This window comes from Pyrgilauda ruficollis, unplaced genomic scaffold (genome assembly GCF_017590135.1).
Source record: "Pyrgilauda ruficollis isolate IOZ18807 unplaced genomic scaffold, ASM1759013v1 scaffold12, whole genome shotgun sequence".
Classification (NCBI taxonomy): Eukaryota; Metazoa; Chordata; class Aves; order Passeriformes; family Passeridae; genus Pyrgilauda; species Pyrgilauda ruficollis.
The window spans coordinates 3,243,213-3,266,973 of record NW_024510321.1 but is presented as its reverse complement, the minus strand read 5'-3'; the positions used below and the strand labels follow the sequence as shown (position 1 = coordinate 3,266,973).

General features: G+C 40.6%; 1 protein-coding gene across 2 annotated transcripts in view; it reads right to left on the bottom strand.

Moving 5' to 3' along the window:
* Positions 1 to 23,761, bottom strand: part of LOC121363719 (sodium channel protein type 5 subunit alpha-like) — a 214,797-nt gene that overhangs the window by 84,273 nt on the left and 106,763 nt on the right. For both annotated transcript variants that reach the window (XM_041486335.1, XM_041486324.1), the window contains 4 exons: positions 21,756 to 21,888; positions 17,990 to 18,228; positions 12,984 to 13,157; positions 11,220 to 11,576 (listed from right to left, as the gene is read on the bottom strand). In XM_041486335.1, coding sequence (XP_041342269.1) covers positions 11,220 to 11,576; positions 12,984 to 13,157; positions 17,990 to 18,228; positions 21,756 to 21,888 — 903 coding nt within the window. The remainder of the gene's footprint in view (positions 1 to 11,219; positions 11,577 to 12,983; positions 13,158 to 17,989; positions 18,229 to 21,755; positions 21,889 to 23,761) is intronic.

Below are 23,761 nucleotides of genomic sequence, written 5' to 3'. Positions count from 1 at the left end.
CTAACCAAGACAGGGGAGGGACACTCATAATATTTCTTTTCATGCCTCAGTTTCTAGAGAAAGCCACCTGCCTGTGTTTTCAAACAGAGATCCCTCAGCAGGCACTTTGAACTTGCTGAATCTCCCAGAAATGGGATGGAACAACATCCAAATGTGGGGACGAGGGGAAAAGGGACATGGAAAATATGAAGAAGTCTTCCTGAAAGAAACACCTGTACAGTCCAAATGTGGGGATGAGAGAACTACAGGAGAGGAAAAGGGACATGGAAAATATGAAGAAGTCTTCCTGAAAGAAACACCTGTACAACAGGGTTTGTAACACAAGGAGCAAGAGAGTTCTCTTAGTTGTGCATTTCCAATTAATGAGTCTGTGTGAGGGGGGCCAGAAAGAGAAGGGAACTTGTGCTGGGGAGGAGGCTGCAAACAGAGGAAAAAGGGCATAAACTGCAAGTAGAGCTGCTTGAAAACCTTCCATCCCCAAAGATTTTGTAACTTTCCATGAAAATTCAGCATGGAAAACGTCAGGCATATTTCAATCCTAATGCTAAGGTCAGTTGGCATGCAGCCTTTCCAAGAAAAAAATATGACTGACCTACAGATGGCAAAGCTTGATCAGAACATAAAAAACCTTTTGAATTGAGTTAATTACAAGAATTTCAAATGGCTTCAAGACAGCATCTTGGAACGTGCTTGTGTATTGGGAAGGGTGAAGTCAAGACAAAGTGAGATGGAGCTTGGAGGAGGTATCATGGGAAGCAGAAATCAAGAGCAATGTTGATTTCAAACATGAGGAGGTTTGTTCTAAGGGTGAGATGAGGAAGATTACAGCAAAGATGTGAGACAATGTGGAAAAGGGAATTATAATAACCTCTCCTTTGGAGAAAGGCTGAGAGAGTCAAGGGACTTCAGCCTGAAGAAGAGAAGGCTCTGGGAAGACCTTAGAGACCCTTCCAGTGCCTAAAGGGGTTACAAGAGATCTGGAGAAGGACTTGGGACAAGGGCATGGAGTGACAGGACAAGGGATAATGGCTTTAAACTGAAAAAGGAGAGATTTACATTAGATATAACAAAGAAATTTTACACTGTGAGGGTGGTGAGGCACTGGAAGAGGTTTCCCAGAGAAGTTGTGACTGTTCCATCTCTGGAAGTGTTCAAGGCCAGGTTGGAAGGGGCTTGGAGCAACCTGGTCTAGTGAAGGTGTCCCTGCCATGGCAGGGGGGCTGGAATGAGATGATCTTTAAGGGCCCTTCCAACATAAACCACTCTTGATTCTAGGACAATGAAGCCCAGAACTGACCAAAATGGAAGAAAACACATTTCAGGTATGAGATAATTAAAGGAATGGCAGATTTGGTTCATATTCAATTAGAACTAATTTAAATGCGAATCTGGTTAAGAATGACCCAAACAAAACAAGAAAAAAAATTAACACATAAATCTGGAGTCAAGGAAATAGAACAAAAGGGACTTAAATAGTAGCAAAGAAACAAATATCATAAGAGAGATGAAAAATCAATACGTTTTGTTCTTTTTTCCCTTGTATTGTTTGCAGTAATATAAAATTGATGGAATAGATCTATATCTATTGGAGATTCTCCTCAGTAAGTGTGGGTCAGTCAGTTTATTGAATTTAGAGAAGTTTAACACAGAAGTCACAGATGAGTGGAATTTCAGAAAGATGAAGAAATGGTAACAGGAGACCAAAGGCAGGACCCCTTTGCAGGAATGTCTTACTGTTCAATAAGACCCCAAAAGGCAAGAAATTGGCATCTGATCCTGTGTACTACATTTATTTTCCAAATGCATTTTTCAGCATTTGTCCTTGGGAAGCCACAGACCATGTTGCCACATATGTGCTGGGTGGAGAAATCCAGATATGAATGTGCACTGTATATGAAAAGATAAATTCCAGTGTCTCTTAAATATCATGCACCTGCTAAGAAGGTTAAGTCTGTCATGACTCACTGGTTGTTTCACATATTCTTTTTAACAAGGTATTTCTAGAGGCAGCTGTTAGAATGAACAGCTCACTGCTTATTTTTGGTGAAGGAAAAAAAATATTTGTAACAGCGCTTTTTTTTTGTGGTTTTTTTTTTTTGGTTTTTTTTATTATTATTATTTTTTTTTATAAAGTATAAGATGTTTATGAGTAGTGAATAATGTATTAATTTTGTACCACCTGGTCTATTTTAGCATTAAAACCTTGCCTTCCCTCAGCACATGTTAGGAATAATTCTGTTGTCATTACCCTTTCAATGACATCCAGACAACTCACACTGTGACATTAATAAAAAGAGACACATTTAGTTGTACCTACCTTTGCACACTCTTGCCCAATTAAATTTGACTCAGTGCCTTCTAGATTTTAATAACTACCCAGTTATTAGCAAGAACTTAGCCACTGACAAACCCCTACTTACACTATTAATCAAGGACACATGTAGTACAAAAAGTGGGCAGGTTTATCCTACTGATGCCTACTACACCAACAGGGCTGCAGTTTTCCAAATAATAACTTAGCTCCCCTTTGACCCCCTGAAATAAAACCAAATCTCAGCAAAGAATCCACTAGAATCTTCACAAGTAAAATATCTATGAGGACATAAAACATATATATGGTGCATTTTATTAAAAATATTTCATCTTGTCAGTAGTTTATATAATGGAGTCAATGCTTAAACAATATTTTTGGAGAAATATCTTTGATTTGGAAATACAATTAGAAGAAAAGGCATGAGGGTGGTTTCCAAGGGGTTGGGTCAATTGAATTAAAGTATTACCATACTTCTTCCTTCATATTTCCAAGACACCTCACACCCATAAATGTTAATGGAAGATAGTTTTGTGCTCCCTTACATACATGCCCATGGAAGAGCACTAGCATTGATAACAGATTTTATTTCTCTCTGATATATCCTAGTGACTCATTTGTAGATCAAGAAGAAATATTTATAATTCTACTGATGAAAATCTGCACCAAATGCCAGAATCTGTCACAGTCCACTAATGAATCTGCTTTGAATTATTGCTTTGGGAATTCCTTATGTCAGAAAAAAACCAAAAACAACAAAAAAAACCACCTTAGTCCATTTTTTGTTTTCATCCTCCTTTGAGCTGCATCAGAAGCAAAAGCTCACTTCTCTTCTGTATGCCAACTTCTACTGAGACTTGAGCTAGCTGTGTTTTCAAATATCTACCTTTCATGGATGAATGTTGCAGGGAAAAATTTGGCAGATTTTAGTATATATTCAACATGAGCACCACACAACACCTTGAAAACACCCTTGTCTCCTAACACAAGATGCAAACTCAGATTTAGTCACCAAGTGCCAAGACTCAACTCTTCAGAAGAAACAACTGAGCCTGTAGCAGATACAGACTCTCATAAACCTGAAGTGACAGAAAGAAGCAGATTACTTTTTAGAAGTAGGTTTTGAAAGTAGTCACTCCTCCCATCTATTTTCAGGTGCATTTCCCTCACATATCTTGGGTGAAGCAGCCCTAAACCTCCCAGATTTGAACAGAATCCACTCAATCTACCATAGAATGGAATTTTTGAAACCCAGCAGTCTTTGATGGCTCATCATAAATACAGTGAGATTAATTTCCCCAGACTTTTTAGCACCAGCATCTGGTGTTACACATGGGGGTGGGATATACCTACCCAATAAAATAAATTATAGTTATTTATGTGGATACTGATAAATCATACAGCTTTTTAAAGCCTGGAGTGTCAGGCAAAAGCTTTGTATTTCAGTAACCCACAAGAGGATGGAGGCTTTCCATCTCTACTAGGAGCCATCAGAGGCAACTGGACTGATTGATGGTTGGTGTCAGGATTTATTTTTTTTAAGCATCAGATGATGCCATCTGTTTCTGGTGGACATTTCTTTAGCCCTGAGGATGTTTAATACTTAAGCAGATATAGCCAGATGCTTGCCCAAAAGCATCGACTACCTGAGTGCTCGGCTTCCCAGGCACTTCTCAAGAAAGGATGGAGAACGGGGAATACAAATAGCTAAAATTGCTCTGGGACACACAGAGTGTTCAGGTATCTGGAATGGAAATGATGAAGGGAGAAGCTGGGAATGTGCTGGGGTTTAGCTGCCTCCCTCGGAGGTTTGAGCTCTCCAGCATCACACCAAATATTCCTGCTGCCAGCTGTGAGAACAGATGAGTAGGAGCAAGAAGGACAGCAGTGACATGCTGATAGTTGTTCTGACACCACTTTCTTTGTATCCCCAGCTGAGCTTATTGATGGATTCTGGGCTGCTGTCCTGCAGAGCCACACGTGACTCAGGAAAGGAAACTCGCCTTCCTTACATAAGTGCCCAAGCTGATGAGACAGACTCAAATGACACTTCCACTTCTTGCTAATGATCCCTTGGGCTCCCTGACTTCTTCTGGACCCTCAAACTCTCCAGCCCTTGTTGCCAGTATTTCCCAGCTCTCAGTATGGCTCCTGCAGCTTTCTGATCAATCCTCCTCCTCCCTGGTGCCCCACGTGCCCTTCGCTGGCTGCTTTGCAGATTTTGTCTGTCCTGACGATGACTGCTCCTGACATGCCTATTCCTGCCTGTTTATCTGCTGGGCCTCTCAGCTGATGTAACCAAAACACAAATGCATATTTCCAGAATGTTGGGAGCTGCTGAAAGAGCAGATAAGGTGAACAGCAGCATCCAGGACACGAGCATTGGGGTGCAGAGAGAGGGGAGGGAAGGGAGTGTTTGTTTGAGGCTTGGGACAACCTGAACTCTCTTCAAATCTCCTGTGGCTTCCCTGCTCCTTGCAAAAAGTCGTTTTTCCACAGGTTCCACGTAGTTGCATCTTATCCTCTCTTCCTTCCATTGTGCAAGAAGTGGAACTGATGGACCCCAAGGAGAGTATGTGCTTAGAGGCAGAAGTACAACATGCAAAGCTTGAGGACACTGCAGACCTCTTCTGTGATTCGAAAATTAAAAATCTGAACCCTAAATGTTGTAATTTGGGCTGTAATACCTTCTTCTCAAACCTGATTTAATTTCCAGCAAGCAAATCTAACCTAGTTGGATTTACAATTAGAAGGCACACAATATATTAAAATTCCACTTCATTTATATTAATAATTAGATGCAATACAAATACTACATTTTCCTCCAAGGAGATTAACCTTTATTCACACAGTGGATGTCTTCAGTGGCCCCCATGAGTAAGTCATGTTTGTCATTAAATGCAAAAATAATTACTCGATTCAGGGCAGCAAGTCTTGCTGGAACCCTTAACTTAAACATTTCTCTAGGGATAGACAGTAAAACCCACAAAAATGGGGCTTTGGTATTCTATATTCGTATATAATTTGAAAAGAAAATGAGGAGATAGCTGGAAAAGTGCTATCACGTCATCAGAGTTCCATTTGCATTCATTTATTGACAAAGGTAGTTTGAAGTAAGGAGGCTGTGTACTTTTTGGGGTAAAACAGTCCTTCATCACCCTTTTAAAAGTTTTATAGTCTTGAAATTCCCTGGTTTAATGCTTCCTGTCTTTTAAAAGCGTTGGGGTTTTGATGTAGCTTCCCTCAGTGACAGCCCTGTCATGTCAGGCAGAAATACAAATCTCCATCTGAAGACCACCTTTGACCATCCTAATATGCTTTGGTTGTCTGAGCTCTTGAAATGTAAAATTGTAATCCACTTTTACCCAGGCTTGTAAGATGCTATTTTGCTATTACTTCTGGTTTTACCACAAGGGATAATGATAGTTCTCTGTACCCATTTCATTTAAACAAAGAGAAAATCTGACATTACCATAAGCCTCTTTCAAGCCCAGACGTGATCTACTGAGAAATTTGCAGTGATGGAGAAGCATCGGCATTGAGTGAGACAGGACTTTATGGATACTCCTACACTAATAAATTAAATGTGCTCAGGAATATTTTTCTGGCGCTGAGGGCAAATGCAAAAGAACATCTCAATCTGTGTTATTAAACTTCTTCATACTCTGCCCTGACCACAACATTCCAGCTGGGATAGACCTGTGCAGCTCCCACACAGCCAGCCAGCTGATGGGTTCCCACAGGGTGGGCTACCAGTTCTCCTTCACAGGTGGCCACATAGACTCTTAACGTTCCTTAATTAGAGATTGTGGTGCTCAATTAGTGCCACTCAGTAATTAATTCTAGAAAACAGTTTATACAGAAGCAAAGCCCCCGTGTTGAAGACCATGCAATCCAAATATCAGCCCTGTCTCACATATTTACACACTACACATTGCAGCTGCCTCTTTTGTGGTTTTTTATCTGTTTTCTTGACTCTAAACATTGAACTAAAGGCAACTTTAGCAAAAAAAGCAAAAAAAAAAAAAAGTATTGGATAGACACATGGGACCCAGACACCTTACATTCTTAGGCTCTGTTATTTAGGAAAGTGATTCAGGGCAGGGAATTGCTGTGAATTTTTTCTCCTAGATTAAGCTTCACGTAAAGCTATAGTCATTTCTCTTCCCCACCCAAACAATCCTCCCAGTCCCAAATCTCTCTCTTGCACATCTGTCAGGCCAGGATCTGTGCTAAATAACCTTTCCTCTTTCTTGCCTTTCTCCTCCTTTGAGGCCATTATTCCCATCCAGGTTGCATTGGTGGTGCTCAGGACAATGTTCTCATGGTCAGAAGGGAAACTCTTGTAAAAGAACAGGATGAAGTGGAAGCACCAAGAGGTTCTGCACTGCTCTCATTCATAGAATCATCTCCTGCTCTGGGTTGGAAGGGACTTTAAAAATCACCTATTTTCAACCCCTCTGCCATGGGCACAGAACCTTCCAGTAGAACAGGCTGCTCAAAATCCTGTAACTTGATTTTTCTTTCTTGCCCAGCTGCAGACAGGACAGCTCTGGTAAGACATTTTATCAACAGATTTTGTCTGTTCAAGAGAGAAATGGTGGTGAATGACTCGTAATGAGGTTCTCTTGGTGTCTGACCAGTTTGAAAATCCACTGATTTTAACCTGATGGAGGTTTAGTGTGACTTTCCCAGAACACCTCTTCATGGATCTGTCCTACATGGAATTGTAGGAAATGCATGTAGGAAAGCACAAACCTCTTCCATGAAAGAATGTGACATTTCCATATTTCTGCCTATTTCATGGGCCAAATTATAACAGAAAAAACACACATAAAGGCTTCCTGAGATGTGGAAGCAGAATAGAAAGACAGGTCTCAGGCACATTTGACTTTTTCAGAGAAAAGTTTCCACTGAGTTTAACAAAAGTCATCATTTCAAATCTCATCCAAACCCTGCTGAGCAGCTCTGCTGCCAGGCACTGAAATTACCATAGGAAAACACAGGACCAGAAGGTCCTCTTGGGTCAACATATCCAGCCACATGGGGATTTCTACAACTGTTTGCCTCCTAGGATGGCAGGGACAGAAATAGGTAATTTTAGGGGCTATTTAGTCCGAGATATTTAGATTTTTTGGGTGGTAAGATATTTTATGACTTCACAGACTCCATTAACCTGATCTGACTATAAAGGCGCCTCCATGTAATTATTTCAGATGTAGATGTTCACAGTGACTGATACATATACTCTCAAAACATTTTCTGTTGGTAAGCTACTGGATCATAACATAAATATTTAAACAGGGCTGAGTGCATGACCTTACACTTTGTATTTCATAATTCCATGCATCATGCATTAATTCAATAATGGTTATGCAATCCTGCCTACAGGATAGTGTGATACCCTAGAAATTGGTGGTGCTTTCTACCTTAGTGTTCTCAAAAAATGTCATCAATATTTTCCTGAGTGAATGGACAGCAGGGAAAAAAAATAAAAAGGCTAGGATTGATCTAAAGGAGAATTCCATTCTTATAGTCTGCTTTTAAGGAAAATTCTTAGTGTGTCACTGTTTTGGTTACAGACCCTACATGTTTACATGTTTGTGACTCCAGTAATGCAAGATCCACCATGGAAATGCAGCAGTGATTTTCCAGCTTGTGGTGGGTTGGGGAACTGGGCTGGATGTGCCATGGATGTACTGGGATGTGTGAATGGGACAGAGGTGAGAACAGCAGCCCAGAACTCAGCCCTGAGGGCCAGTTAATGCACTGCAGCTCTGTGGATTTAACACTAAGAGATGCTTTTTGGCTCACACAGCCCAGCTGGAGCAGAGACAGCGAGTGCCCTTCAGGCTGTCCTTCCCTTGGTGGCACTTCAGGAGAGGCTGGCAGGGTCCACACTTCATCCTGATGGCCACCAGAGGGTAAAAGTGTGGCTTGGCCAGCGTGTGTCACACACACCCAACGAGGTTGGGAGGTTGTCCTGCCCGTGATGGAAGTGTCACTTTTGTTCATGCACGTTGTTAGCACCCAGCTCACACAGCTGTCCCCTGAGAAGTGGCTGGTGTCACATCAACCCTCGCCAGAGCAGGGGGCACCAGGACCTGTCTCCTGACCCTAATTCTTCTACATCATCTCAATAATTCCTGTCTTGGTGATTTTCCTTGTTCACCTCAATAACATAAATATACACTAAAAATACGTTAAGCCCTTTTGAAAACTTAACAAAAATTATAATTGTATAATTATTCACTTAGCTACTTCAGAAACTCTCTTCCAAATGAGGAAGAAATTCTCATGATCTGTCTGGTTTGGCTTTACCTTGCAAAGCAGACTCAATGACTCTAAAATGCCACCTTGCAGTAGCAGCAGAGCTTTATTGTGCAAAAGGCAGTTACACAGCACATAGTTTTCCAACTATATTGTGAAGTTTAGCTCCTTGAAGATGATTCACTCATCAGCTGACCAGCCTTAAATATAGCTTCGTGTGGCATTGCAAACAAATTGTCCCAGACATTTTCAGGATATATGAATACAACCCAAAGACTAAGGATATACTAAAATTTCTTTCAACAGCTGGACTGCTCTATAACGCAATGTTGCCCAGGGCACTTTCTAAGTTTCCTGGCTTTCCTTTCACCATTCTTTTGAATTTTCATGTTAGTGAGGCTGGATAAGACCTGCAAACCGAATCACTGAACATACCACAGAATTGCAGTGGTTCTAACAATTTCAACACCAGCTTGCAGACTTTACAGGAGGTGAAGTTTGCTCCATAGTCCTCAGCCTTGCAGTTGGGAAAGTGACCACAGACATCACCATAAGGCAGATGTGACAGGTAAAAGTATTTAATTTAGATGCATGTACAGATATGCTACACCAAGATTTTCTCCAAGCCTCCAGATACTATGGAAGCATTTAGAGTCCAAATGAGATACAAGCTCAGGATAGTATTCTTTATCAGAACTGACTCCTGAAACTCAGAGGAGGAAAAAGGATCAAAGGAGGAAAAAGTTTTTTGCAAGTTTTTCTTTGCTAGCACAGACGGCAATGGAGTTACAGGTAAAAGTTTTTGCACATGAGTATTTCTATTTGAAAGGGCTCATGGTGCTTTTAAGCTACCAGAACTTTTGGGTCTGATGATGTTATGAGAGTGAGTTGGTGAGTTCAATCCACTTTTACTGAAGAAAACAACAATTTTACTGGTGCTAGAGGTGTAAGATGGCTTCCTCTCTACCAGCTAATCGACATCTTGAAATTTCTATGTTGGCACTGGATGAGTCTCATGATTCAGAATCTGCTGTTCTTTCACCTATAAATAATTCCCTTCTTTTTTTTTTTTTTTCTATGAGTGACCCAAACACAAGAATTATTCCTCTTTATCAGTCTTTGCCACATCCTTTCAGAGCTGTTGACTGAAAAGAGTAAAGCTAGCAATTTTCTCTTTCAGCTGACCAATAACTTCAGCTTCTCCATGCAGACAGAGCTTTTCAATATCTGGTTTTACATCTGGGACAAGCTTATTTTTTTCAGCACTGAAGGTTAAATATACATAGATAATGTTAATGCAGTCTCTGCTGAGACAGATTTCATACTTAGCAGAACTTGTGCACACTAATGAGTGTTAATATCTAAGGGTATCAGATGTTACTAATTCACATCTTTTAATAATCCATGAATATTTCAAATGTTAACATTTTCCCCAGAATTTAACACATATTATTTCCAGCTTTCATCATCATACACAGAACACATTGCTTAATGGCAGGGGGAAATTAACTTTCTCGATCTCAGGCTATGCTCTCCTAAAAGATATAATAAATAATGTTTTTTCCTAAATAAAGAAACTAATATTCTGCCCATCTCTTCTAATCAAATTTAATTCCAAGAAAAATTTATAGAAATGGTAAGTCATAGAAAAAAAACATAAATAATTCCTCATTTTCTGAGTAATTACAGTTTAGTCTTTTGACTTTTATTTAAAAAAAAAACCCTCAAAAATACTTTGCTCTTGCAATCAACATTTTTATGTAAAAGTAACTGTTAAAATTTAAGTTAATGTAAACAAAGCAACACACTTTGCTTTTCTACAAGCTCTTTCAAGAACTTTTCTACCCCAGCAGCTGGAAACCAAAACATTGGGTACTTAAAAGCAAAACAACCACTAAAAGCAATTGGTAGCAAAAAACCAACACTTTTTTTTACAGCACCATCTTCTGTTAAATAACTCACTACATAAACAGTAAGGCCATTAGAGCCACAATGTCAAAGATGCCCTGTAAGCTGAACAGGCAAAACATTTCCACAATGACTGAAAGCCAGCAAAGCGCTCCTTAAGATGTCAACAGGGAAATATAATTCAGTCTTAATAGGTTCAGAGCTTATGTAAGCCATGCTTATGGGATAGTCTATTAAAAAAACAGCAAGTGAGCCAGTGACATTACTGTAAATAAAACCTGCAGCTTCCTAAAACATGCAGGCTAAAGACACTCAAAACTCCTCTCAAAGACACTGTGCTGTGATATGGTTTGTGTGCTCTGGGCCAGAAGTGAAAGGAAATATAAATATGTCCCAAAACAGGGATAGTTGAGGTGTGTGATACACCTGTACAGAAAAGAGATCAGGAAAGCCTTCAGCCCTATGAACAGCATAAAATATAAAATCACTGTGATCAACCCATGTGCCTGTTCTCCAGTAAAACATCTGCTCTTCTGAAAAAACCCAGCAAATCCTCATTCCCAACTAGTAATGCAACTTTGGGATAGGAGCAAATCTGTCTTGGTGACAACTCAGTTCATTGAATTAAAATTGTAGAGCAATATGAGATTTGCCATTTCTGGATTAAAAATGGTACATTTGCCCAGGAAAAGAAGAAAATAAAATAAAAAAAAACATCTTGAGAACTCACCACCAGGTTTCCTATCACCATGACCAACAAGAAGACGAGAAGGCACAGTGGCTGCCCAGCTACTTCCATACAGTCCCACATGGTCTCAATCCACTCTCCACACAAAATTCGGAAGATGATGAGGAACGAGTGGAAGAAGTCATTCATGTGCCACCGTGGCAGATTGCCAGTGGTGCTTATCTTCTTCACATTGTCCAAGTAGCTTTTCCCAAAAAGCTGCATTCCTACCACGGCAAAAATGAAGACGATGATGGCCAGCACGAGAGTGAGGTTACCAAGGGCACCCACTGAGTTACCAATGATTTTAATGAGCGTGTTTAAGGTTGGCCAGGACTTTGCCAACTTGAAGACTCGCAGCTATGAACAGAACATAAACAACAGTGTCAGCTCACAGAAGCATCAGCCATTTCAGCCAATGAATTATTAAAGCGAATAAAACGTGAAAGATGTTAAACGCTGCAGTGTGTGTGGTACAAGGTGATTTTAGCCATACTTCCTGTTAACCTCATTACTTCTATTAATAAAACATCAGTTGGGCTTCTCAGATGAGAATTAAGTTTTCCTGAGCTGTGCTCTGCCTGGTTAGATAGACATGGTTTTAATGGCACATTCCCCCACTGGTGAGGAAAGGATGGAAGGACGGCAACTATTTCTTAGTATTTTCTTTTGTGTTGTTTTTCCTCCTCAAAATAAAAATCCTGGCAGGCATCTGGAGGAAGGGATTTCAGGTTTGGTCCCACAATGAGAGAAGGAATTCCTCCTTCAGAGCAAGTCTCAGTCAGATGTTATTAGCTGTTAGCTCTCAGGGTGAAAATCACCTCTGTGCTGAGGATCATGCAGTCTGTGCACGGCCCACAGCCCACTTAAGACCTATTTTAAGGATGTAAATGGTGCCTAGCCCTTGTGCTGTGTTTTTAGCTGAAGGTCTAAATTAAGCCCTGTTGAAGCAGGATTGCTCCAAAAAACTGGAGTGAGACAGGAGAGTGATGGAAAATTTACTATTTTGAGCAATGCAGAGAATTCTGGGTGGGGAAAATTATTTTCTTTTGGTAAATGTAACCACAAGGGCTTATTTTCCTGATCTTAAAAATTTTGAAGCCATATCATGGCCAGAATAATTAGCATGGACATCCTGGTACATGAAGTGCAACACAAATGTCAAGCTGGCAAGGAAAGTACTTTTCTGTTCCAGAATGCTGCCAGTCTCTCATTAATAGAACACCACTGTCCCCTGCTTAACAAAGGAGCTGACAGCTAAGGAGTTCCCTTGAAAGACAGATGCTATGTTATGCTGATCAGTTCTAGAAAAAAAATAAAAAATCTCTCTCTGAATAATTCAAAGACATTTTCTTTTGACAACATCTAAAAGAACAGTGGCATGTTTATAACATAATTTAGGAATAACAGCTCCTAAAACAACAAGTTATCAGCTCTTGCATTTCTTGGGCTATCAATTTTCTACTGTCTATGCTAACAGGTGTGCAGGTATAAAATGGCAGATCTTTATTATAAATTGGAATTCAAATATTATAAGTGTGCTACAAGTACCTGGCACAGCTAGAAGGAATCAAATTATGTTCTCATTTACCCTGATGTAAATCTGGAACAATTCCATTTATCCCACAGTAATTAGTGTCACATACTGTTCACCAGCTTGCAGCAATTATAGGCAGATGCATTTTTAAGAAAATACATTGCATTCATGTCAGAGTTTATATGTAATTTAAGAAAGATGGTTAAGAACAGAACAAGACCATTCATTACCAGTCGAAAGGAGCGTAAAACAGACAGGTTTCCCATGCTGGACAAACCCAGTTCCATCAGGCTTAGAATAACAATTATGCTGTCAAAAATATTCCAGCCCTGTTGGAAATAGTAGTAGGGGTCAAGGGCAATTACTTTGAAGATCATTTCTGCTGTAAAAATCCCAGTGAAGACCTGCAGAAAGAAAATATGAAGTCAAACTAACCTTTTAAGAACAACTCCTTGATTGTGGAGTTTCCACTGTCACAGGTGAACCCAGTAGAAAGCCAGACACATTCTACAAACAAATACTTGCTTTTTTTATGGCTGACTCTTTATTACAATTTTGTCTGGTCTTTTCACAATAATACCTGATACTGCTGTAAACTTATAATGACATCTGACTTCAGGATCTGGATTGGAACATACAATTCCATCTCCTTCCATCATCTGAATTTTTATAAAGGTTAAATCTATATATTTCAGTGGAGAAAACTAAGTGAATGGAGAGTGTTAAGGGCTATTTGGGTTGCAGTGTATCTGCTGTATTATCCCTTTTTATTTTGTTCATATTATCAATAGAAGGGCAATGCATGCCTCCAGTTATTCTGAGGTTATTGCTGGCAGCAAAGGCAATTAGAAACTCTAATTTGAGTCTTGGTGGGTTTGTTTTTTTTTTTTTATTTTTACAAATAGTCACTGCACTTCTTCTCATTGCATCTTGGGAGCACATTGGTTATTTACGACCCAGTTCAAATGTCATATGTTGGAGCTTCTAATTGGAACATTTTTCTTTAAAACAACATATAAATATTACCTATGAGGCAGAGGGAGCAGGGAAAGGAAGGCTGCTGACAGCAAATTCACTTTTAATAGATTCCTGTAAAGTATCCCAGAGAAACAGATTTTGTACTTTTGCATGCCCTGCTTAAGTAATGTTTTAAATGCATAGTGCAATGCTACAATCAACTTAAAATGACAAAATGTGGGCAACAAGTTTGTCATACACTGCTTTATTTTAATGTCACATCATAGTACAAGATGCCCAGAGCTTTGTGTTTCTGGAAAATTCTGGAATTTCTGAAATAGAAGAAGATACATTCACAGAAATGGACATCTTTAAAATTAAAATACACGGTTTTCTGTAAAACAATCAAAATTAATGCACTTTGTTGGTCAAAATAGAGGGGGAAATCCAGAGGTCATGTATCACTAATACACAGTCAAGGAGAAATGTTTTCCTTCCAAGAAGCTGAATATTTGAAACATTAGCTCAGCAAAGCTGATAAACTCTGAGCAACAGAGATGAGACACCCACTAAGATGTGAACGAGAAGGAGCAAAATCATACAATTATGATATTAAAGAATAAAAATGAATTATCATAGCCTGAATTTGAGGAGTGCTTGGCTTTGCTCTGTAATGCTTCAGGAATTAATTGTTCCAAGTGGCCATTTTACACAATTCCTTATGGAAAATACCTTCTGTTTCCCCTCAGGAAAATGATATCTTGGATTGCAGCAATACCTTGGGACGGAGCAACTTCCCATCAGCACCTCATACCAAGAACACAACAAACAACCTGTCTCATATTTCTAATTAGCAAAGAACTTCTGAGTCACAGGGGTTAGAGATACCAAAGATTCCCACCATAATGCTCAAATTTTTCCTGGGACAGAGAGCAAGACGAAACTGGATGTCTGTGAAATTCTATCCAGGGGACTGCCTTAAAAGACTACGAGACCACGCTGCACACATTATGCAACCCTCTTGCTGAGAAAATGACTCAGGAGGATCACTTTCTTTGCCTGAATCATTTTAATCAATAGCCTTCTGAGAAGGAAATGTCACAGCGAGGCAGCAAAATGTCTGAGCCTTCCTGAAGGCATCAGGAGTCGTGTGTGTATGTACCAGCCCAAATTCCACACAGCACCTGCTCCACTGCACCTGCACAAGGGGCTGGGTGTTTCTTGTGATAAAGGCTGGAAAGAAAACAAGTAGCTTAACATCCCACTGGTGCTAAATATGACACTGCTGATGTGGAGCACTTTGTCTCAAAAAAAAACAAACCAAACCCTTTTATCTGTCGTTTCAGCCATTTAGGCTTTAATGTTGCATAATGGTACCTCAGCTTCTAAAGGAAAACAGAAATTGAGGGAGTCTTGCTCTCTCCACTCATTTTTTAAGTGGTGGCACTGCGTGGGCAGAAGAGTTCTGTACACGTGCTTGGCTGGCCTTCTGATCACATCTGAAAGTGTTCATTCCTGTAAGGGATGAACTAAAGGGGCCTGAAAGTAGCAGATGCTGAATGAAGTAGATGGACAATCACAGCAGGAGAGCCCCAGCAACGGGCAGATCCAGAGAAAGAAAATCCATACTCCATTTTCATTCTTTCATTTCTCTCAGAAAATTTGCTCAGCAAAAAGTAAAGCAAAAAGAAAAGCCAAAGACCTGCCCTGTTTAATATTTCCCCTGTTTAATGCTAGCATAATCACTCAAAGAGGGTTAGATGTAATGGGAAGACAGCCAGCCAGCCAGTGTGGGGGCAGAGGGGGGGCTGCCAGTCTGCAGCTCAGGGGATGCAGCCACCTGGCAGCCTGCCCTGGAGCTGGGACTCCCTTCCCTTTCACAGGGAATTGTAAAAAATGTCAATTTTCATTACAAATGACTTTGCAAAATCTTCCACGAAATGGAGTTACCTTTCTCTGACCTGCTCTGCTCACAATTAATCCAGTTATGCGGGGGTTTAGAAAAGCTGGTGAGGGTGAGCTGAGACAGGCTGGGCTCTCACAGACCCAGGCTGGGATCTCAGGAGAAGGGGAGCCCCAAGCCATCAGCCTGCTACAAAAAAATGCAGGCAGGCTGTTTTGCTTGCTTTACACTTTAGCACAAGGAAGAGAAATAGCTCTAGGCAGTGCTAAGAAGCTCACAGTGGGATTTTTCTTCTGTTTTTTGGCAAAATTTTGCAATATTTGCTTTGTGAAATTTCTCTCTCTGGAAAATACAAAAAAAAAAAAAAAAAAAGTGTCTCTCTGCAAAATTTCCGTTTGCAAAAATTCCTGTCTCTACTGATTGTCTAATTTCCTGATGGCACCTGGCACAGCCCTGCTCAGCCCTGGCAGGTCTGCAGGAGCTGTGTTGGCAGGAGGGAAGCCAAGGGCTAAAGTTTCACTGCCTGTGGTCCGCAAAGGGGAAAGCTGACCTGCCAAAAGCAGAGTGAGGAGCAGACACCTTGACTATCCCAAGTGCCAGGGAGGGAAGTGGCAGCTTTGCCACCTGCTTTGATGGACGCAAAGGAATTTTTTCAAGTCATCTTAGAAGACCTCAAATTGTTGAGCAGCAAGAAGGAATGTTGGCTGCAAAGTGAAGTTGGGTACAGTCCTGTGAGATGATTTCCAAGCTATCCTTATCTACTGCTTTCTGCAGAGGGCAAGAGCATGGGTTTGGAGCAAGAGGGACCCAAACAGATTTCTGCTTAGCACAACAACAGAGGGAGATTTGCCAAGACATATCAGATGAAAAGCTGGAGACAGATCCCAAAGCCCAGGGGAATAACCTCAACCTGCCCATGGAAGCCCAGAGCTAGAAAAAACAAGGACCAGGGTAAAGAAAAAAAAAATCTATCTGTTATATCCCATATTCTAGGGCTGATACAAAATGCCTGGTTATTGCTACTACCCACCCAAACCTGCCAGCATGGGAAGCTTCTCACTAAAGGCAGGTCTCACATCTGCAGTGTCTCTTATGTGCTCCCACTGTGGTCAGTGGCTACTGCAGTCACAGCCCTTCACCTTATCCAAAAGTAAATGTCACTACAACATCACATTAATGGGGCTTGAAACTGTCCATTACCTTCCACTGACTTTAAAAGGAGACAAAGACAACTGGCACAGACTCGTACACTGTAAATACCTAAAATTAGGTGACATTAATCCAGCTTTGAAATACTGCAGCCTCTGTTTTTATAGAAATAAAGGGCTTTTTAACCTCTGCTGTGAGCTCCTTAAATGCAAGCTTGGCAGCATCCACCTTCTAGATTCTCCAGACCACTTATATCCCTATAGGATATCTCTGCTGCTACCACTACATTTTAGGGGCAATCCCACCATGCCATAGCTAGGTGGCCTGTGCCTTTTCTAATTCAGACTCTTCTACAATTAAAAGGATTCTAAACATTAAGTTTTAAATCAGTAACACATGGCAACTTTTAAACGTAACTCGAGAAAAATGATTGAAGTAAGATTTAGAGTGACCCCCTGGGCCACAAATTGTATTACATTGCCCTTGGAAAGTCTTTTCTGCTGTCATAACTCGAGAAAGATGATTGAAGTAAAAGATTTCATTTAGAGTGACCCCTGGGCCACAAATTGTATTACATTGCCCTTGGAAAGTCTTTTCTGCTGTCCCTGCAGCTTGACTGTGGTTTTTCCCTCTGCTGTTCTTTGGACAAGTGTGGTCTCTTTGCTTTGCATCTCTACACCCACCTGCTCTGGCTTGTACTGGCCGTGCTTTGCTCCCTGTCCCCTCTGCCCCAGGGTTTTCATAGGACCCCGCACATGTAGAAGATGCACATCAGCCACCTTCCAACATAGATACCAACCCATGATCAAACACAATTCCATTTCCCTCCAAGATCTTGCCTTGCTTTTTTTTTCTGTAAGTTTCTGTTTTAGCATAAAAGTCACTATTAGTCAACAGGAACTGCTGCCTTATGGGTGCTTTACCAGAAAATGTGAATGAAGCTCATTAACCTTTCTCTTATCTCATTTCCTTTAACAGATATCTATCAGGAACAGCCCAAAACCATGGCTTTGATGGTTACTAATAACAGCAGAATATGTTAGCTTGATAAAAATAGACACTTGCTCTTCATTCAGTTCTCTAAGAAGAGGTGGCTGCGAGGACTTGCTTGACAAATGCAAAGCAATGCTGGCAGTTACCAAAATAGGACTTCCCAAGCCATGGCCAAAACTTTAAAAAGCAGGAAATTCACCCCTCAGGTGGCACTTCAAGTTCAGGCTGACTTACCAAATTGCCTATGTACAGCATGTGCTCAAACTCCTTGGTCATCTTGTAATGCTCCAGGGCCATGAAGAGCGTGTTCAGCACAATGCACAGCGTGATGGTGAGGTCGGTAAACGGGTCCATTACCACAAACTTGACAAATTTCTTGATTAAAAGCCAAAGTGGGCAGCAATCCCAAATGAGGAATTTAACGGCAAAGTGGTTCCAGCAGGGAGGACATTTCTGGTGCGATTCTTCAAGCTCTAAGTCACAAGCAGCAAAGTCACAGTCAATTCACACTGAGTTATACGACAAGAGAACACTTAAAATTACTCATTACACAGAGGAAGGCCCACAAATTACCCCAAACTTTTTTCAAAGATAAAAATATTCCTGTCCTAGCAGGCTGGCAAATTACACACTTTGGGGTTTTAGCCAGTTGACCTGCACTTAGCAGACAGTGACCTGTTCTGAAAGTAAAAACCTTTTAAAAGTGTCACAGGCAAAAAGTGAGAATTGTACTAAATATGTGAAGTCTAGCATTATATATAGGCTTGGATTCTTACTCTATTTTCCATTTTGCCAATTTCAAATGGATAAGAATACACCATCTGCATTTAACTTAGATTGGAATATCTATTTTTCAGTCCCTGGTCACATTTTCAAAGTATCTTAAGTAATACCTTTTAAAGCAGATAAGAGATGAAAGAGCTTAAATCCAATATTTAAAGCTTATTTAAGTACTTAAGGACCAGAGTATCACTGGCTGTCTACAGAGTTTCTATCCTTGATGTGCAATCCAAAACAGCATTAAATATCTGATTTTTTGAAAGGTCCACAGACAAAATCAGGGGCAGATAAGCCAGTTTCAAAACACTACTAAAAATGTGCTTTCTAAAGGTGCTCTTAAAATATTGCCTGTAATACCATTTTTACATGCTCATTTCAGAAAAGAATTGAAATAATTTCTTAAGTATAATTTGTGTTAAATGGTGAAAAAAAGTCAAGAAAGACAGTTAATGGCTAAATGACAATGATCAGCAGAATTGCTTAATGCCTTCCTTTTCTGATTCCTTTATGGGCATGGAATGCTGTATTATGGTTTTAGTCTATATAATTAGAAGCTGCACTGATAACAGGAAAACTTCAGCCAAGGCTGTTATTTCAATCAGTTCATAAACAGCCTCCTCTCCCAAGGCAGGAAGCATCTGGGACAAGGGGAAATGACCCCAGGCTGTGCCAGGGGAGCTTCAGATTGGATATTGGGGAAAAAAATCTCTTCACTGAAAGAGTGGTTAAGCACAGATGGAGTCCCCATCCCTGGAAGTGTTCAAAAACTGAGTGGACATGGCACTTTGCAAAATGGTTTGGTGAGGATATTCAGTCAAAGGTTGGATTTGCTGATCTTAGAGAATTTTTCCTCAGATTCTCTTATTCTTTATCCACTTTTCTTCAAAGAACAACAGAACTGTGCTATTAGTTGTCTTCCATCAAGCTTTCAAAATACCAAATGATGTCCTACCTGCACAGGTTTTGCACACACATCTACACTGCTCTAAGATCTTTGGGAAATCAAATTCCTCCCAAGAAATTACTCTTTCCAGCCTCAAAATAGAGGGTTTACAGGTAAACCCTAATATTATTTGAGAACCATGGATTTCAATGCAATTTTTTTTTTTTAATTTACTTCTGAAAGCAATAAAGAGTATAGGGCAGTCAATTCCTTAAGGATCTGACTTTCCAGGTAAATCTAGAACACATGGATCTATATCCTTATTCTTCACAACATAAGCCCCTTTAAGTCCAGGTTGCTGCTAAAACGTTTGGTTTCACTCTTTTCAGCCTCAGCCACATGTTATTTCTCTGTCCTTTTGCCAGGTTTTGTGCTCCTGGACCTTCTGGGTGAGCTGGTTCTGCTTGTTGATCCAGCTGAAAACCAATCACACAAAGTGCAGGAACACAGCAAGGGAAGGAGAAAGGTAGGACTGTCATCTTTTGGCAGTGATGTGGCATTAAAATGCATTAAATCAATTAATAATCCATATCCTTTCCCAGTAAATATGATATTTGGAAAACACAAGATATTTAATGTTTTTTTTCTAATATCTGCAAAAGAAAATGTAAAATTAGCCTCTGCTTTTTCTGCTACTGTTAAAAAATGATCAGAAAAATACAACCAGCACTGTGATGGTTTTTCTCTTATTTTTAAATTTAAACAGAAATAGGTCCTTTCTTGTCTGCAAGGCTTTGTAATGTCTGGAAAACACAGACAGTTGTTGACTGCCCAGGAGCTAAGAACAGAAACCAAATAAGTAAAGGGGAAGGGATTTCTGGACTGGCTGTTTCAAAGTTTGGCACAAATCTTACAGCCATGAACATGGTTAAATCCTGTGACATATTTTATTCTGATCTGACATTCCCTGTTAAGAAGTATTCAATTTCAATGACTAATCAAAGTCTGGGGGTTAGGAAACCTTTGATAAGGATTTCTTCTACATAGAATCATAGAATTATTTAGATTGGAAAATACATTTAAGATCACTGATTCCAGCTGTTATCCCTTGACTGCCAAGTTCACCACTAAACCACATTCCTGAGTGCCATGTCCTCTGAGTTATCCTAGCCTGGATGGTCTCTATTTCTGTGGTATAAAGGCATAGAAAAATACCATTAAATAAACAAGAACTCCAGAAGTCCAGACCTTTTAGGCATTCTTAACACATTACAAGAGAGCAAATCAGTCACAAAGCTAATTGCTAAAAACCCCACAGAAAACAAATAAAATCTTTGCAGAGTACATTAAACACTGGAATACACCAAAGCAATTATTTCCCTATTAACAACACAGCTCTTTATTCATTCAAACACAAATATATCTTCTGGCCACAATAGTGCTGAATATATCCATGGGGAGGGTAAAAAACTGAGGAGGAGGAAGGGCTTTGTGGTTTCACACTGATGTCCAGGTCCTGTCTGTAAGGTGAGTCCCTCTCCATCAGTCACACAGAGAATGAGGCTGCAGGAGAACCTACAATTTCCCTTGCAACTGTGCTCTTGAATGACATTTTTTTGGGCTCTTAGGTGCTACCTTCTCTCTCATGTCTGTTTGCAGTGTAGGAGACACGAGAAAGTGCAGGAAGCCCCTTGATGCTACAAGTAAAAAGATTGGGAATGTGGGGGTCTTGCTCTGAGTTGTCTTGCTGTCAATAAATTTCCCAGAGGAAATTGCAAAGTTCCTGCCTATGGAAACCCAGAGGAGGAAAATCCTCCTGCAGGTCATGAGAAGAGCAGTGGAAAAATTGAGAAATATTTGTGTGGTTAAATGGTCCCTTGAGCATCTTCAAATTTCATGGTGGGACTCACACGCCACACTGCAGTGTCCTTGTTGTGAGAGACTTAGAGACTTAGAGACTTTCCTGTCCCCCCAGTTTGGAGGTTCAGCACGTGGCAGGCTTTCCCTCAGCCCCAGAGATGAGACACCAGCACAGGTACAGGCAGTCACCCAAAACCAGGCTGGTGCTCTGCTGCCCTGCACTCCAGTGAGCCCTGTGTGCCTCTAACACCACGACAGCACAAAATCTTAAACCTCCAATTCTGATTATATGGCATTTTCTCTGCATTTTTACCAGTCCATGGGTAAGATAAGGATTGTGCTGCCTCCGTTATAGGGGTTGCAATAACTACCCTTCATGCCTTCTTTCAAAACAATATCAGGGCATTTTGTGTCAGTTTTTTCCTGCTTTTTAACAAAGATGTGATTTTGAGCTGGGAAACTGAGGATGTCTCTTACCTTCCAGGGCACTGGTGATGATGCTGACAGCACTCACTGCCCTCTGCCTCTGAAAGGGCTCATCTGAGTGGTCCACTGAGGGCCGGTGGGGCATTAAAAGCTGTTTCTTGCTTGCCTCGTCCGAGGGGGAAGTCTGTTTAAAGGAACACACTGGATCAGCACAGTGAAACCAAGGCAGACACTGGGTAGAAATTTCAAAACTGCCTAAGCATTAATTTTGTCATCTGAAGAGTCTAAAGCACAATGACTTCTGAGTTAAAGGCATGCTGGTGGGGCACAGCTTTTGAAAATGGCACTTTGAGCAATTTTGGAAAATTTGTTCTGCCCTTCACCTTCATGTAAACTGTGGGTGAAAATAAAGGAAGGCTCACGATGCCAGAGGAATAGCAGCGCTGCTTTCCCGTGCTCTTCGCTTGTGAAAGAAGGCCTGCTTAATTACAGTAATTAATCCATTATTTCTGAAATGTGTTAAGTATTTAATTATACAGCTAGAAAAGGAAAAGGGCGTGGGTAACAGCTCCATTGCAGACCTCTGATATCATACCAAGCAAACTGACTCCCCAGCACATGTTTTTCCTTGTTCTGAAACACTGCCAAATCTCAGGAACATATTGTCATTGTGGTGATCTTTGGTGTTATGGATTCTGAAGCTCCATAATTAGGGGAGAGACTTAGCTTCATTTTCTCAGGAAAAAATAAATAACCTAACCCTTGTTCTCATGTTTCTCAAGGAAAAACATTAAAAAAAAAATCCCAAAGAAATCAAATACCAGAAAAACAGAACTCCCAAACTATCTTTGTTTAATGTCTCATTTTAAATTAGTTTTATGCTTTTTGTAGGCTTGGGTTTCTGAAGGCAGACAGAAATACAGCATAGCTGAAGACACACACTGCATGAAACACTTTATATTGTCAGCTCACAGGAGCAAGATGTTAAGGCTTTTATTATTACAAGCTCCCACTTCATATAGAGAACAAATCCCACTTGGTTTACTCCTCCAGATCTCACACAAGTGGAAAGAAAAGTGGTTGAGGTGCAAGAATCTGGGAAAGCCAGGTTCAACATCATTCTCTGTCAAAGACCTCCTGGTTGAGACCCTCGGTTTCCCAAAATAGATGTTCAACAGCCCCTGCCCTGGTCCTCAAGCATCCAGGCTGTGAGGTCTGAGACACTGTGACAAAACAGGTGTAGATGGATGGATCCTGATGGCTCTTGTGCTATAGCTCAAGGAAACAGGAAATGAGAAGAAATCTCTACAAAGATGAGAAACTCTGGTTTATTCAGATATCAGAGCAGCTGCTTTAGTTTCTCCACAGACAAATGAGCTACAGGAATTAGATTCAGTCTTCTGGATCTTCTCATCACTTGGGTCTGCAGTGCCCCCCCCGATCAGCACCTGGAATGCAAACTGAGATGTGCCAAAAGCAGCAGCTCCACAGCTCTGCTGTCTGTGCTCAGGGACCCAGGGTCCCTCCTCTTCACCATTTCTCTACCAAAATGCTCTTCAAGAAAGGCAATTCCACAAGAGAAGCAAGAAATAAAGGTGCTGAAGCTCTACAAGCTGTCTTTCTGGACTGTGACCTCTTCAGGGCAGGAGATATCCCAGAAAAGGGCAAAGATGTTTGGCCACTGCTTGACAATGAAAATTATAACCAGGATGCTGGTCCCAGGTCACTCCAAGTACTGCAGTTAAAAACACCAGTCACTGCATGGCCAGAGAACAGGAAGGACTTTGAAAGCAAGCACTTAAAAACATCAGCTGGGCCAGAAAAGCAGTAATGCTCCAAAATAGCCTTTTCCCCCCCCACTAAAATGTCCTTTTAAAGAAAAACTCAGCAGAATCTGCTCATTGTCCATTGAGTTACTGATTAAGTAATCCCATAAGGAAAGTTATAACCAGAAACTCTTCAAAGGGAGTAATGCAGAACAAGAAAACACTCTCTCCTTGGCTTAGGAGCCAGGGAATACCAGGAATGGTGTTTCAGATGCTTTAGTTTGCTTGATT